Source organism: Meles meles, chromosome 13, assembly GCF_922984935.1.
Source record: "Meles meles chromosome 13, mMelMel3.1 paternal haplotype, whole genome shotgun sequence".
NCBI classification, from domain to species: domain Eukaryota; kingdom Metazoa; phylum Chordata; class Mammalia; order Carnivora; family Mustelidae; genus Meles; species Meles meles.
Window position 1 is genome coordinate 43,017,901 of NC_060078.1, and position 12,770 is coordinate 43,030,670.

General features: G+C 36.3%; 1 protein-coding gene across 9 annotated transcripts in view; it reads left to right on the forward strand.

The window, feature by feature from the left end:
* The window catches only part of CCSER2 (coiled-coil serine rich protein 2), a 200,079-nt gene extending 191,676 nt beyond the window's left edge, over positions 1-8,403 (forward strand). For 5 of the 9 annotated variants that reach the window (XM_046026970.1, XM_046026969.1, XM_046026968.1 and 2 more), the window contains one exon: positions 3,610-8,403. In XM_046026970.1, the coding sequence (XP_045882926.1) occupies positions 3,610-4,428 (819 nt within the window). In that variant the 3' untranslated portion in view covers positions 4,429-8,403. The remainder of the gene's footprint in view (positions 1-3,609) is intronic. The other 4 variants (XM_046026972.1, XM_046026974.1, XM_046026971.1 and 1 more) reach the window with 2 other exon arrangements.
* Positions 8,404-12,770: the final 4,367 nt, after the last annotated feature.

Sequence of the window (12,770 nt, forward strand, 5' to 3'; positions counted from 1 at the left end):
GTATTCGGCTCCATATTTTTCTATACCTAGTACAATGCACGATATATTGTAGACCTTTAAAAAATGAATGGTCTTTGATGTTACTTCCTACTAGTCTTATTATCTCTGAGAATATGAGATCTTATTTATTTAGAATATATTCTAAAGGTGTCTGAGAGCATAGAAGCAGTAATGAATGTGGGCAGAAGAATTATTAATATCTTGACTTTATGTTAATACAGTTGAGACTTTAGAATTTGGGGGAAACTCTGCCTCAAGCAACAAGCTATCAGAATGCATCTTTGCTTTATTTACTAGAGGTTAAGAGGCACTTGTTTCTTAAGTCACCAGCAGGTAACTAGTGACAATTCAGTCTTTAGTGGGCAAGCAGTTCTACACAGTCATCCACCTTCAGGAGAAGTCATTTTTTTGGTCCTCACTGTAGTCCTTTCTTTATCTTCTTTGAGAGACTTTCTTCTTATGGTAGTGGAATTGATTTCCAAACTAGTTTCCAAATAATAATAAATCACGGCATTTATTTGGGGATAGGGAAATTAGATCACAGCACTAAAATTAACGTTTACTAAAACTACAAAATCTGCATTATTTATAAAGCACTTAGAAACCATTGATTTATTCACTTTAAGTGATAGGCATCTTTGTATAACTGTTCATCCTAACTCCTCTCAGAAGACTCAAAATTTTATTATTTTTAAAAACCTGATTATTTCCTAGTTTTTCAATATTTGATATGGAGCTTTATTGCATTTAATACATGCAGCACATCTTCCTACTGTACTTCCATTTAGTTCTGTGATAAGCAGTAGTCAGTTGGGTAATCAAAGTACAGTAGTCCCCCCACCTTATCCACGGTTTTGGTTTCTGTAGTTTGTGTGGTTTCGGTTACTTGCTGTTGACTGCCATCTGGAAACAGATGATTTTCCTTCGGACATATCGTCAGAAGATCAATAGTAGTCTTAATGCTATGTCACAACTCCTACATCATTTACCTTTTATCATCTCATATCACAAGAAGGGTGAACACAGTACAGTAAGATATTTTGAGACCACAATTCACATAACTTTTATTACAGTTATTGTTATAATTGTTCTCTTATTATTAGTAGTTTTTGTTAATCCCTTACTGTTCCCAAATTATAAATTAAACTTTATTGTAGGTAAGTATATATAGGGAAAAGCATAGTATATATAGGATTCATTACTCTCTGCAGTTTCAGGCATCCACTGGAGGTTTTGGAACATATTCTTGCAGATAAGGGGGGGACTACTATAATCAGTGCAAGTGGATAATTTATCTACAGTTCACAGTGCCCCTTTTGTGGAGGTTATCTTAATGAAAAATTTATTACTTAATTAGGAAATCATACCTTTTTAATGCTTTGACCCGATAGATATTTATACCTTTTTTTCTTACTAGCAATAGGCATATTATAGTAAAGTCATTTTTAAATTGTTATGATATTTTTTTTAAAGAATTTTTTTTAAATTTATTTATTTGAGAGAGAGAGCATGAGAGAGGAGAAGGTCAGAGGGAGAAGCAGACTCCCCAAGGAGCTGGGAGCCCGATGCGGGACTCGATCCTGGAAGTCCGGGATCATGACCTGAGCCGAAGGCAGTCGCTCAACCAACTGAGCCACCCAGGCGCCCTGTTATGATATTTTTAAATGTCTTAAGTTGCTTTATGATTTTTAACTCAAGATTAGAATATCTTTTGATACTTTTGAAGGTTTTGAAGAGAGGTAAAGAGGGAAAGTAAATCTCCATTTTAGTCAACCATTTGATGTTGCACCTTTGCCTTCTTTAGTTGCCTTTTCCCCTTTTGGTAGTTTTTGGTTTGCTTAATATGGTCCTGCTCTATATTTTTACTAATCTTTCTAAAATGTATGATGATTGGCACTGTCTTTTTTTTTCCCTAGGGAATCCCAACTAATTGTCATTACCTGGTGATTTTAGTACCTTCCTTCTTGAAGGACAGTTTATTCATCTCTGTGGTGATTTATTGTGAAAATGCCCACTGGACTTTAAAGTTTAGGACATTTAGCTTGAAGCAGAAACTGAGATTGCTAATTAGTTTTAATATCCTAAAATAAGAGTTTAATGTAATATTCTATATTAATTTTGAGTAGTTAATATCTTGATTTTACTGTTTTTTAAAATAGCCAGTTGGCCCTACATCATCCTGGCCATTTATCCTTCTACAAGTCATTAAACTTTGCTCACAATCATCTTAACCCTGCCATAATTTGCCTGACTCTTGGTCCGAGCGGCCATCATCTAGTACTGGCCAAGGAGATAAAAAAGTGACAAAACATGAATGATGTAGTATAAATAGATTTGCCCCTTTGGTTGGAGAAATTAGAGATACTATGTAGATTTATTTGTGCATTAGTGTAGCAAAAAAATTATTTTATTAGTTAAAGCTGACCCTTTAAAGTCTATGTTTCAGAGCCCTTTGGCAAACATTTTTATATTTTCAATCCACATTATTTAGTAGAAAATGATGTGTATTGTGTTTATACATTGATAACAACCTCCCTTGTAATAGGATATGACCTATAGGCTTTGCCCCATATACTCTAACTATCTGGGCCATTGAAAGATAACTTTAAGTTTCATATTTCTTTACTGACTGCCCAAGAGTAATAGAAGTTGCATGTTTCTCTTGATTTATGTAGAATGTAATCACACAGTGAGCTCCAGAGAAGTGTGTGTGAGGCATATTGGCCTAAAGAATTTTGTTACTGTAGGCTTCTCAACTTTAGTTCAAGTTAACAGGTAATTTCACATTTGTTTTACTCTCAGTTGTTATTCAAAAGGGTAATTGTTTTAAATCTTAAATGAATGTTCAGTCTGGACAGGGTAACTGTTTTCCATTTACCAGAACCTTACTTGATCCCTCATATGGCAGTGAGACAGAACAAATAAGCTGTGAAAACATTTTATTCTGAAACTTTTCAACGAGAATGTTAAAGGTAGCTTAGTATTAACTAAGTGTATTGACCCGTTTTTGAGTAATTAGAATTTCACATCAACAGAGAATATGATCAATCTAAACCTTGTTTATCTGCTTGTATTTTCAATTCTTGATAGAAGTACAGCACCTTGACACTTTTAAATTAATACTTCTCTAGCCAAATGTGATAAATTAAAGTGTTGTATAGCTTTCCTTTAAAAAATAAAAAGTCTTTAAAATGGGTAATATTCTGAATGGTCACAGGTTTTATCTGTGCTTTTTGAAGATTAAAGCAGAGTGCTATAGAAATGATTCTGTCAAGCTATATCACATACAAAGTTTTAAATACTTAATGAATCAAGGCAGGAAATCTTTTTTTGTACAATAAATACGTACTTTAAGATTTTTCTTTTCCCCTGTTTGATTTTAAATCTTGTTTAGTGTTTACTGCCTGTATCATTTTTTGTTTGCATTATCACTCTTGTATGTGTTTCATTAATTCACTTGAATATTACAGTTTATTTTTCTATTAAAAAACCCCACATACTTCTCATATTAATACATAAGTATCAACACAGCCTAATTGGAACTTACATAAATTCTGAGTGGCATTTATAAAATGAATTGTTGCTTAATGTTGTTTTTAATTTTAATAGCCTCAAGTACTACAGCCTTCCAGCAGCCTTCCCAGACCCACAGACCACGCCCAGGGAAAACTAATAAAGCCGCAGCATATCGAGGCCCACAATGAGTGCACCGTCCAGGGCGTACAGCAGAGTGTGGCACATCTGGATGAAAGCTTTACGCACGGCTTACAACAAGAAAGCAGCTGTGATCTGGAAGACCGGCCTTTTTCTTCAAGCCCACAATTCGCTGAGGATGTGGTGAAGAGTACACCTTCTGAAGCAAACTTGAACATGACCACGAATGCTCAAGAGCCTTATCATTCGGCAAATAATCAAATTAGTGACATGCAATTTGTACCTGCTTCCCTTCAGACGCTTCCCCAGTCAAGTACAGTAGACCAGACTAAGAGAGTTGGAAGAAATCAGTCTTCACTGGAGGGCTACACATCCCAGCCCAAGTCCTTACCGCTCTTTAAGCAATCCATCTCAAATTCTTTGGTACCTCCTCCAGTTTCTGAATCATCTCCAAGTAGAAATCCCATTTATAAAAAGTCATCAGTAACCACACCATGGAATTCATCAAAACTTCAGCCAACATCTAGTCAAACAAATCTTGCAAGTAATCCAAATCCAAAAGCATCTAAGCTCCGCCCCCCTTCTGGCTCTTTTAGACAAAAACAAATAAGCAGCTCCCAACTAGAGCCTCAAAACTTCCAGGCCAAGACAAGCATCCCAAGGCCTCTAACAAGAAGAAAAGAAATCATGCAGAATCTGAATGGCAATTTGAATTCTGGGGATTGTTTGGCCTCTAATCGATACTCCCGTCTTCCTAAACCAAAGATACATTAAGTGCATAGCCATCACCTGCCAATTTGTTTTTTTTTAAAACAATCTGTTCTGTAATAGCTTTATGTGCAGTTTGCTACTGTGATGGAGGTTCCATTGAAAGCTTGCAAATCTTAAAATTAAAATGTGGAAGCTTCTAATAGTTTGGCTCTTCCATTTTATATCCTGGTTGAAGTACACGGCATTTGAGCATATTTGTCTCAGGTAAACACAAAAGTTTGCTTACCCATTTCAGAGGCCTACTGAAGGCTCTAATCATGTTATCCATCTTCATAATATTCCACTTAGCAGGCAAGAAACGTGCTTTTTGCTCATTTAGTCCTTTTAAGGTCTGTATTAAATGTGGTTCTTAGAGCCTCACCCTTTTTCACTTGTCCCTCCTGTGAGTATGGTTACTGTTAAAGATATGGTGATAATTGAAGGTGGTAGACTATAAGTAAAATTCTGGCCAGTGATTTGTGTATTTAAAAGGTCTATGCAAAAGCTTTGTGATGAATAAAAGAGATCAGGCTTTTAATGGGAAGTCTATGTAAGTTTTGTTTTTCCTTCTAGGATTAGCCAGTTAGTCTCAGTATTTATTTATTTACCAAACTCTGCTGGCTAAAAATGTTTCATGTGATATAAAGACCAATTATATGTTGCTTTAGTATCTTGTTTTGCGTGCGTGCGTGCGCACACATACACAGACAGACACACACCATTTGTATTTGATTTTGTTATTCCATAGATTTTGGAAAGCTTGGATTACATCTTGAAGCCTATACCTGAAGGTGTATTCATTTTGTAACATGTGTTGTTGGTGCTAGAGTTTTCCTGGTAGTTGTTTTGAATCCTATAGGCTTCTGGATCCATGAGAGCTGTTTTAAGGTTCCACAGCTTATATTTTAATTAAGTCTTTATTATGATATTTATATTTATTGACTTTCTGCTAATATCTGAAGACTGGAATAATGGACTTGAAATGTTTGCACAAACTTTGATGAGTTATAAATACCCCACAGAGAAGGATTAAAACTATTTTCTATAGCAAAACAGTTAAAATATTTTGAGAATAATTATAAACTTAAGTACGACTATCTTGAGAAAGCTGAAATTCTTAATTTTTTTTTTTTAAGAGTTTTCCAGGTTTCCCTTTTATGTTAGTGTGTTTGAATGGCTGTTTCTTGAGAAGTAGATTTGGGATGAAAAATATAATTGGAGAGGGACATTGTATTTTATTAAAAGGTATTAAAGGTGATCCTAATGTTCTAGGAAGGTAGCTGGGGAACCGCCAAGGGACCATATGGTCTAACCCAATCATGCTGCAGGCCACTCATCAGATGGTTCAGTAAATTTGCCCTCTGTTCTCCCAAATCATGTCATCTTGAGGCTGTTCACCTGTTGCTGCTTTAATTAGAATTAATGTTTTTCAGACAGATAGCCTTTACAAAGTCAACTTTTGTTGTAATCAGCTGACCAAAAATGTATCATAAGGGATTATGACCAAAAACTTAGTCACTTAGAATTCTAAGGATTTCATTTTAAAAATGTTCACTGGTGAAATTGCCCTTTTTAAGAAAAACAACAGCAAGTGCTTTAGTGGAAATTTTGAAAGAGCTGTTTACTGTCGTTTTGATGCAGTCTTCCCTTAAACCTCCCAAAAGACAAGACCATTCAAGTGAATCTGCCATTCACTGGATATAAAAATCATTCTTGGATTGGTAACTGGTGAGCAACTCAAATCTAGTACCAGAGTCTCATTCAGCAGCACTTTTGTCAGAGAAACACTAAAGTTCAGAAAGATTTTCACATAGTCCAGATATTGTTAGTGTAAAGTACTCAGACATATCAGCAAAGCTCTTCTTTCTTCCTAGAGACAGGAAGTGATGGCTGGCAGCTATAAGTGGGTACATGTGGTGTGTCATCTTGAAGGAGAAAGATAACTGATCTCATATATTGCAGATGGGATGTCATTGCACTATATTTTCCTAAGGTAAACATTGATGAATTGGTTTTTGGTTTGTTTAGAAGTTGGTGTAGACTCTTGTGAAACATTATTTACAAGTAGTCCTTTAAGGGAAAAGTTCAAAACTTTCACTTTATTTTTGACTCCCTAGTCTGAGGGAAATAGCTTTTATATAAAAATGTTGACTCCTGCAATTTGTTTATTCCAGTCTTTTTCCTGCTCTATATTTTCTTCCTGGTGAATTTATAGAAATATTAACCCATCAGTTTATCAACTTCTCTGCGCTTTTGTTGAGCCACAGTCTTGGCTCAGCAATGTAATAATGAAGTATAATATATTTAAGAGAAAAAAATCTAGGATGCTTGTACAAAACAAGTTTTGCCTGCAGTTTGCTTTTAAAAACTGCATGAATAGTTCTTTTAAAACTGCTCCATGGCAATTAAGTCAGAAATGAGGTGAGGATGTAACTCACCTGAATAATCAGGGATCACTCTCAGATTTGGCTTGATCTCTGTTTAGTGCTTCTGTAAGTCAACTCTGTGCCAAATCCTCCTCTACGTAAAACTCAGATCGCCTTTTTTCTGAGTTCTTGTGATTTTGGTGAAGATGGCTGCAGTATATGAATTATAAATCCTGAAGAAAAAGTTTTGTGGGGGTTGGTTAAGTTTCACATTTGTGAGTGAGAAAAGTAATAGAGCATGTAGAATTAGACATTCGGCTGTTGATGGGATGGATGTATATCAGATTCGTTAGAGAAAGCTTGGCCTAAGGAGTAATCAGTACAGGTGCAGATGATTTTAAGGCATTAAACAAAGGATTATATAGTTATATCATTTAGAATGTTTCTAATAACTGAGACCCTCTAGCATTTTTCTTTTGGAGTCTCATTTTAATTTGTGCAATATTTTCAGGCATCTAGACTACTGTTCATTGTATTTATATAGATGTTAGGGAACTTAGTAAGTATTTTAACAAGTAAAATCTGAATAATGAGAGAAGGTATCAGACTTGCACTTTAAATAAGCTTAATTGCTTGGAGTTGTGCCTGAAATATCAAAATGCCTCTTGGGCGTGGCTTTCTTTGTTGAAATGAATTTCTCTGTAATTGTTGCTGTTTGAAGTACAGCCTTTCACAGAATTATATCCTCAGCATGTCACTTTACTCATTAAAGCACTAAGTTCTTTGAATGTTTCATGGTACCCTTAAGTATTTTACTCAGTGTGTCAAAGAGAACATGATCCCCCCCCCCACCACCATAGCTGTCACTTCTGGTCTTCCTGTAGCATAGATGGTTGTTACAGACACAGAAGTACACTTTTCAGTTTCTGAGCAGAGTTGTCATGATGGTTTCCTGGTCTCTGGGGCACTGACGATGTAATTTGGAGTCACCAACTAGACTTGCAACGAAGTTCAGTAAGACTGCAGCATAGTTTCCGTTTACTCTTCCTGTTACACAGTAGTTTTCATATTTATGCATTAGTTCGGGTGGTTATATTTGCATGCCTATGCACACATTTGAAAATTAATTATAGCTGTAATACAAATCCCTGGTGTTTTTCCTTGAGGATGATGGCCTTGCTATTTTTCTTCATTCTGATGCCTGAATTATATTTTCTAATTTTCTTTCCACACCTCCCTTCAGTTTTTCTGCTGCAGCAATTTGAAAGAATACACTTGGATAAATGATGATGATTGTGGGTGCCAATCTACAACTATGCTATTAATTAAAGCTACATCATATATTTTAACTGTGTTGGGGAAAAGCTACCCACTTTCCTCGTTAGAGAGTCACCATAACAAAATAATACTGACCCTACAAATTTGAAGTCTCTAAGTCATTACTAACCAAAAACAAAAACACCACAGTCTCTAATACCTGCAGTATTGTTTTCCCCATTGATTTTAAAAACCAGAGTAAATACTGTATAGTAGAATTTGCTTGTAAAATGAGTTATAAAAACTGGATGTAAAGTCTCTTTCCTGAAAATGTTGGCATAGTAAATAAAAATAAAGTTCATAATTATGAAAGTTTTCTTGTCCTCAACACTGCCTTCCATAGTGTACTTTTTCTCCGAAATTTTTTTCCACAAAGATCCAATATGCTCTTCGTTTGGTTGATTTTCAAACTGTGTCATTTTACACACTCCCTTCTACGCATATCACACTCCAAGCCCTGATTGAGTAGGAGGTGAACAGTAGTTTAGTGTTTCCACAGACTCTGTAAGTGATCTAATGTATCAGTTTCCATTTTAATCAAATGCCTGCTTTATCTCAGAAGAATAATTGGGAAAATGGATAATTTTTACTTAAAAAGATATTAGCACCTTGGGTGAGAATGCTGCATTTAAGAGGAAGACATTGTAATTTTACTTTTATTTTTATAAATATATATAAAAAAGTTTGAAGCAACAAGAGTGTTTAATGAAATTTTACACCGTTTTTAGGAACAAAAGGAACAGGGCATTTATAATTTATTTTCCAATTTAACTATATGTGGTAATCATTATAATGAGATAAAAAATTGATGCAGTGATATAATTCAGAATGGTTTTATAAATGCTGGAAAAAGAATGAAGGAAATGTCATTACTAATAAATTTAATAATGGCATTTATCGCCTCTTAAGCTATCTGTATCGGTTTTAAGGCCCTCTGAGTTACTAGCAAGTACTTTCTTAGATTAACTCCAAATTTTTCTCTTTTAGGCTGTTATCAAATATAGTAGTTTCATTTGTTTCTCATGTTCATTACACATTTTCCATTCTGAAAATCCTTTTTTTTCCCCCACAGAAAAACAAGTAGAGTTTGAATCTGACTTAACCTTCTATTAATGGGGTTTAAATAATTTTATGGATGCTTTATGGATGTTGGTCCCTGTGCTAGCTCCTGGGTGTACTGAGGTAAAGACCACATGGTCCCAGCCTGGTGGAGCTTGAGGAGCTGCAGGTGGTTTACATCATGCCATCCTATTCAGGAAGGCCCTATTCATCATTTGTTTAGAACGTAACAGGAAAACTCCTTTCCCCCTCATTTCATTTCATTCTGGGCTTTAACTGCCTTTTACTATTTACATCTTTGCTTCTGTATTAATTATTGGTTACATGCCTCCATTTCCCTTTGATAATCTGATGTGACTCAGGAACTCCTTCTTTAGCCATATCAAATATTCTTAAGTTCTCTGCCCTTCTTCTGTCATCAGTCAGGATTGAATTTTGAAGCTTCTCAACTTTCTTAAACCACCTTCCCTTTTAGGCCTTGGCCGATAGGATCTCACGTTCTGAAGCCTCTCTTTAATCAGTTCACACAGTTCATGTCCAGGCTTCATTTTCCTTCTGTCCCATTCTCATACACATATAAAATCTAGTATGGCCCAGTTGATACTTTTTGGTTACCTGCCATCTTTTGCTATGTGATCTGTGACGAGAAATATAGGTCATCTGGAAGAGCCTTTTCTTCATTCATGAATTCCTCCCCCAAAATCCTCAAATTAGCATCCATGTTTTTAAAAAAAGGAAAAAGAAAATGAAACATTTCCTCACAGGCCTTTCTCTGATTTTCCAGCTATAGAAACGGTATTGCTGTTTTCTGGATTTGGGAACATGACCTGTTACCTGATCTAATCCACACATAAACCTACTCAGGCATTCATTTTGAGTATGCATAATGCTGCTTTGGTAACAGTTTAGGTGATTATAGTTTTCTGCAAAAGTACATCTCAAATGTTCATCTGTTAAAGTCACCAGCTTTTCTTTGATTCCTCCCAGTAAATATTGTTAAAATGTAACAATTTTAAAATTGTTAAAATTGTGTGCCAGACCCTGGATTTGATCTTGTAGCAGATAAATGAGACTGTTCCTGCCACGGAAGAGATCACATTACAGCAGAAAAGACAGATCCCCAAACAATGGAGAGCTACCTCCAAAACTATTCTCCCTTGACAAATGTGCATTTGTGTTAGAATTTTTTATTAAATTATAAGAAAAAATTAGATCATTATCACATGTTTTAGGTAATGATATATTCAACCAACTTGATACCTTAAGCACATGATTAGTTAAAAATACTTTTGAGTTCTAAGGAATTTTCATGACAAGTTTTAGGTGAAATGTTACATTTATGTAATGTAAATTAAAAGTAATTTTCATGAACGGCAAAGAAAAAAAATAGAATGTTTGTTAGTTCATGGTTTTTCTTTTTTTTTTTTTTTAAAGATTTTATGTATTTATTTGACAGAGATCACAAGCAGGCAGAGAGGCAGGCAGAGAGAGAGAGAGGAGGAAGCAGGCCCCCTGCTGAGCAGAGAGCCCAATGCAGGGCTCGATCCCAGAACCCTGGGATCATGACCTGAGCTGAAGGCAGAGGCTTTAACCCACTGAGCCACCCAGGCGCCCCAATTCATGGTTTTTCTTAAGTTGTGTCCCAGACTAACGCTGAGATGCAAACACATGTACACCAAGCACCTTGCTATCTCAGGTTCAGAGAGCCAGGGTTAGAGCTTAGAGGAGATGTTCAGGCATGCATGGGTTTACACCTGACCTGAGCAGCTCATCTCGGGACTCCCTGAGAACCCTAGACCTTGGTCTGATTGCTGTCCTTCTAAAGGGAGCTTGGGCTGAGGGCAGAGGAATGGATCACAGTGACCTCCTGCCTTTCAGGCTCCCCATGAATTTAAGAGAGAAGCAGAGGAGACCACGGTCTTAGAATAATTTGTGGATGTTGCAAAAAGCATAACTTAAGTTGCAGAATGGACCAACCGCAGACAAAAGTATTATAAAACATGAAAATGTGACCTTTGCTAGTAGAGGGAGGCAAAATAAAATGGCAGGCCACTTATATACCTTTGTATGCAAAGAGCTATTTAAAGGAATGGAAAATGAGAAATTTCTAGTAGGAGGGGGGTGATCAAATTATTCACATATGAAAATTCATCAAAAAAATAATTATATAGTCTCTTAATGTCTTAAAGAATATTTACTCAGAGTGTTCACATTGTAACATTTACTCAAAGTATTCACACCACAACTGGGACAAAAGCAAAATAAAACTGAATGCAGTATAGTCCCCATATATATGTGCTTATAAACACCTAGACAAAAGATAGTGATAGATTTATGAGTGGTTTTATTTTTAAATCTTCATCTTATGTATTTTCTATTCTTTTAAATTAAGAGACTGTGCTCTTAGTAATCAGAGAAGAGGTTTTTTTGTTTGTTTTAAATAGCAAGGTCGTTTCTATTGTCTAGGCAGCATTTGTAAAACACCTGGGCACAAAGTCACTCAGAATTGATCCTCCTTACTCCAAACGCCCACTACCCCTAACACACACACTATTTTGAGCTTAGGGAAAAAAGTTTTATGGACAGGGAGAGTTGGGTCATCTTGCCCTTAGGAATTTCTGACTTTACTCATGGCTATCACCACAATCCTATAGTCCTCATTTAAGTTTTGAACCTGGAAGTAGACCTACAGCCTTCCCTGAGCCCAGCTGACTTGGCCTATGACTTAGTAAAATTAAGGAGGATAGGAGTCCTTGGTACAGCCAGACTTCTTCCAAGCTCCTGGTGCTGCCTGGTCTGTCTTTGAACTCTTATTCAACCCTTCAGCATTCCCTCTTCTTGTCCAGCCTTTCCTGGTTCCACTGGGTTAGCAAAGCACCTGAAAGTCATCTATCTCCTCAGTGGGAGCCCTCAACACCCTAGAGGGAACTGGCTCTCTCCACAACTGCTCTGGAACTGACAGTAATGCCTCTCTATCTGCTTACTGATACATTGTTACATGAGTAGACAACTGGAAGGTCAGGATAGGGCCTGCAGAAAGTGACCATGAATTTGAAAACCCCCAACCAATTGAGCCAAAGTTGGGAAAGGGTGAGGGATGGAGTGGGGCATTTTAATTATTTTTGAAGTTTCTCTTCTTAACTAGCAATGGCAAGTTAAATCATTTGAAATGGAAGATACTTAGTTTTCTAGGAACATGATATAATGGGATGTGAAATATCATTAGTATGTCACAACATGGTAAATTGGCCTCAGTTAAATTTTATTCCTGTGCCCCACCAGAGTTATCTGGAGCAAGGACATGTGTTTGAGGCTACTGGACAGGAACTGGAAATGTTACTAAAATCCATGTCATACAAAATTGTTGCATTTTCTTTAATGTACCTTTATTAACCATGATACCCCACTCAACAAAATGTATAAAACCCTAAAGAGGAAGGAACTAAAAAAAGATGTGGCAAGTAGTGATGATCCTTACATGCAGAGAGAGTCAGAGCCAGAAGAAAATGGCAGGAGCTTTGGAAGCCTTCCTTTCCCAACCTCTGAGCCCACTGCCCTGGCATGACCCTTGGTATCCCATCAGTCTGTTGGTCAGTGTCCATTAGAGTCAGTTCCTTCTCACCT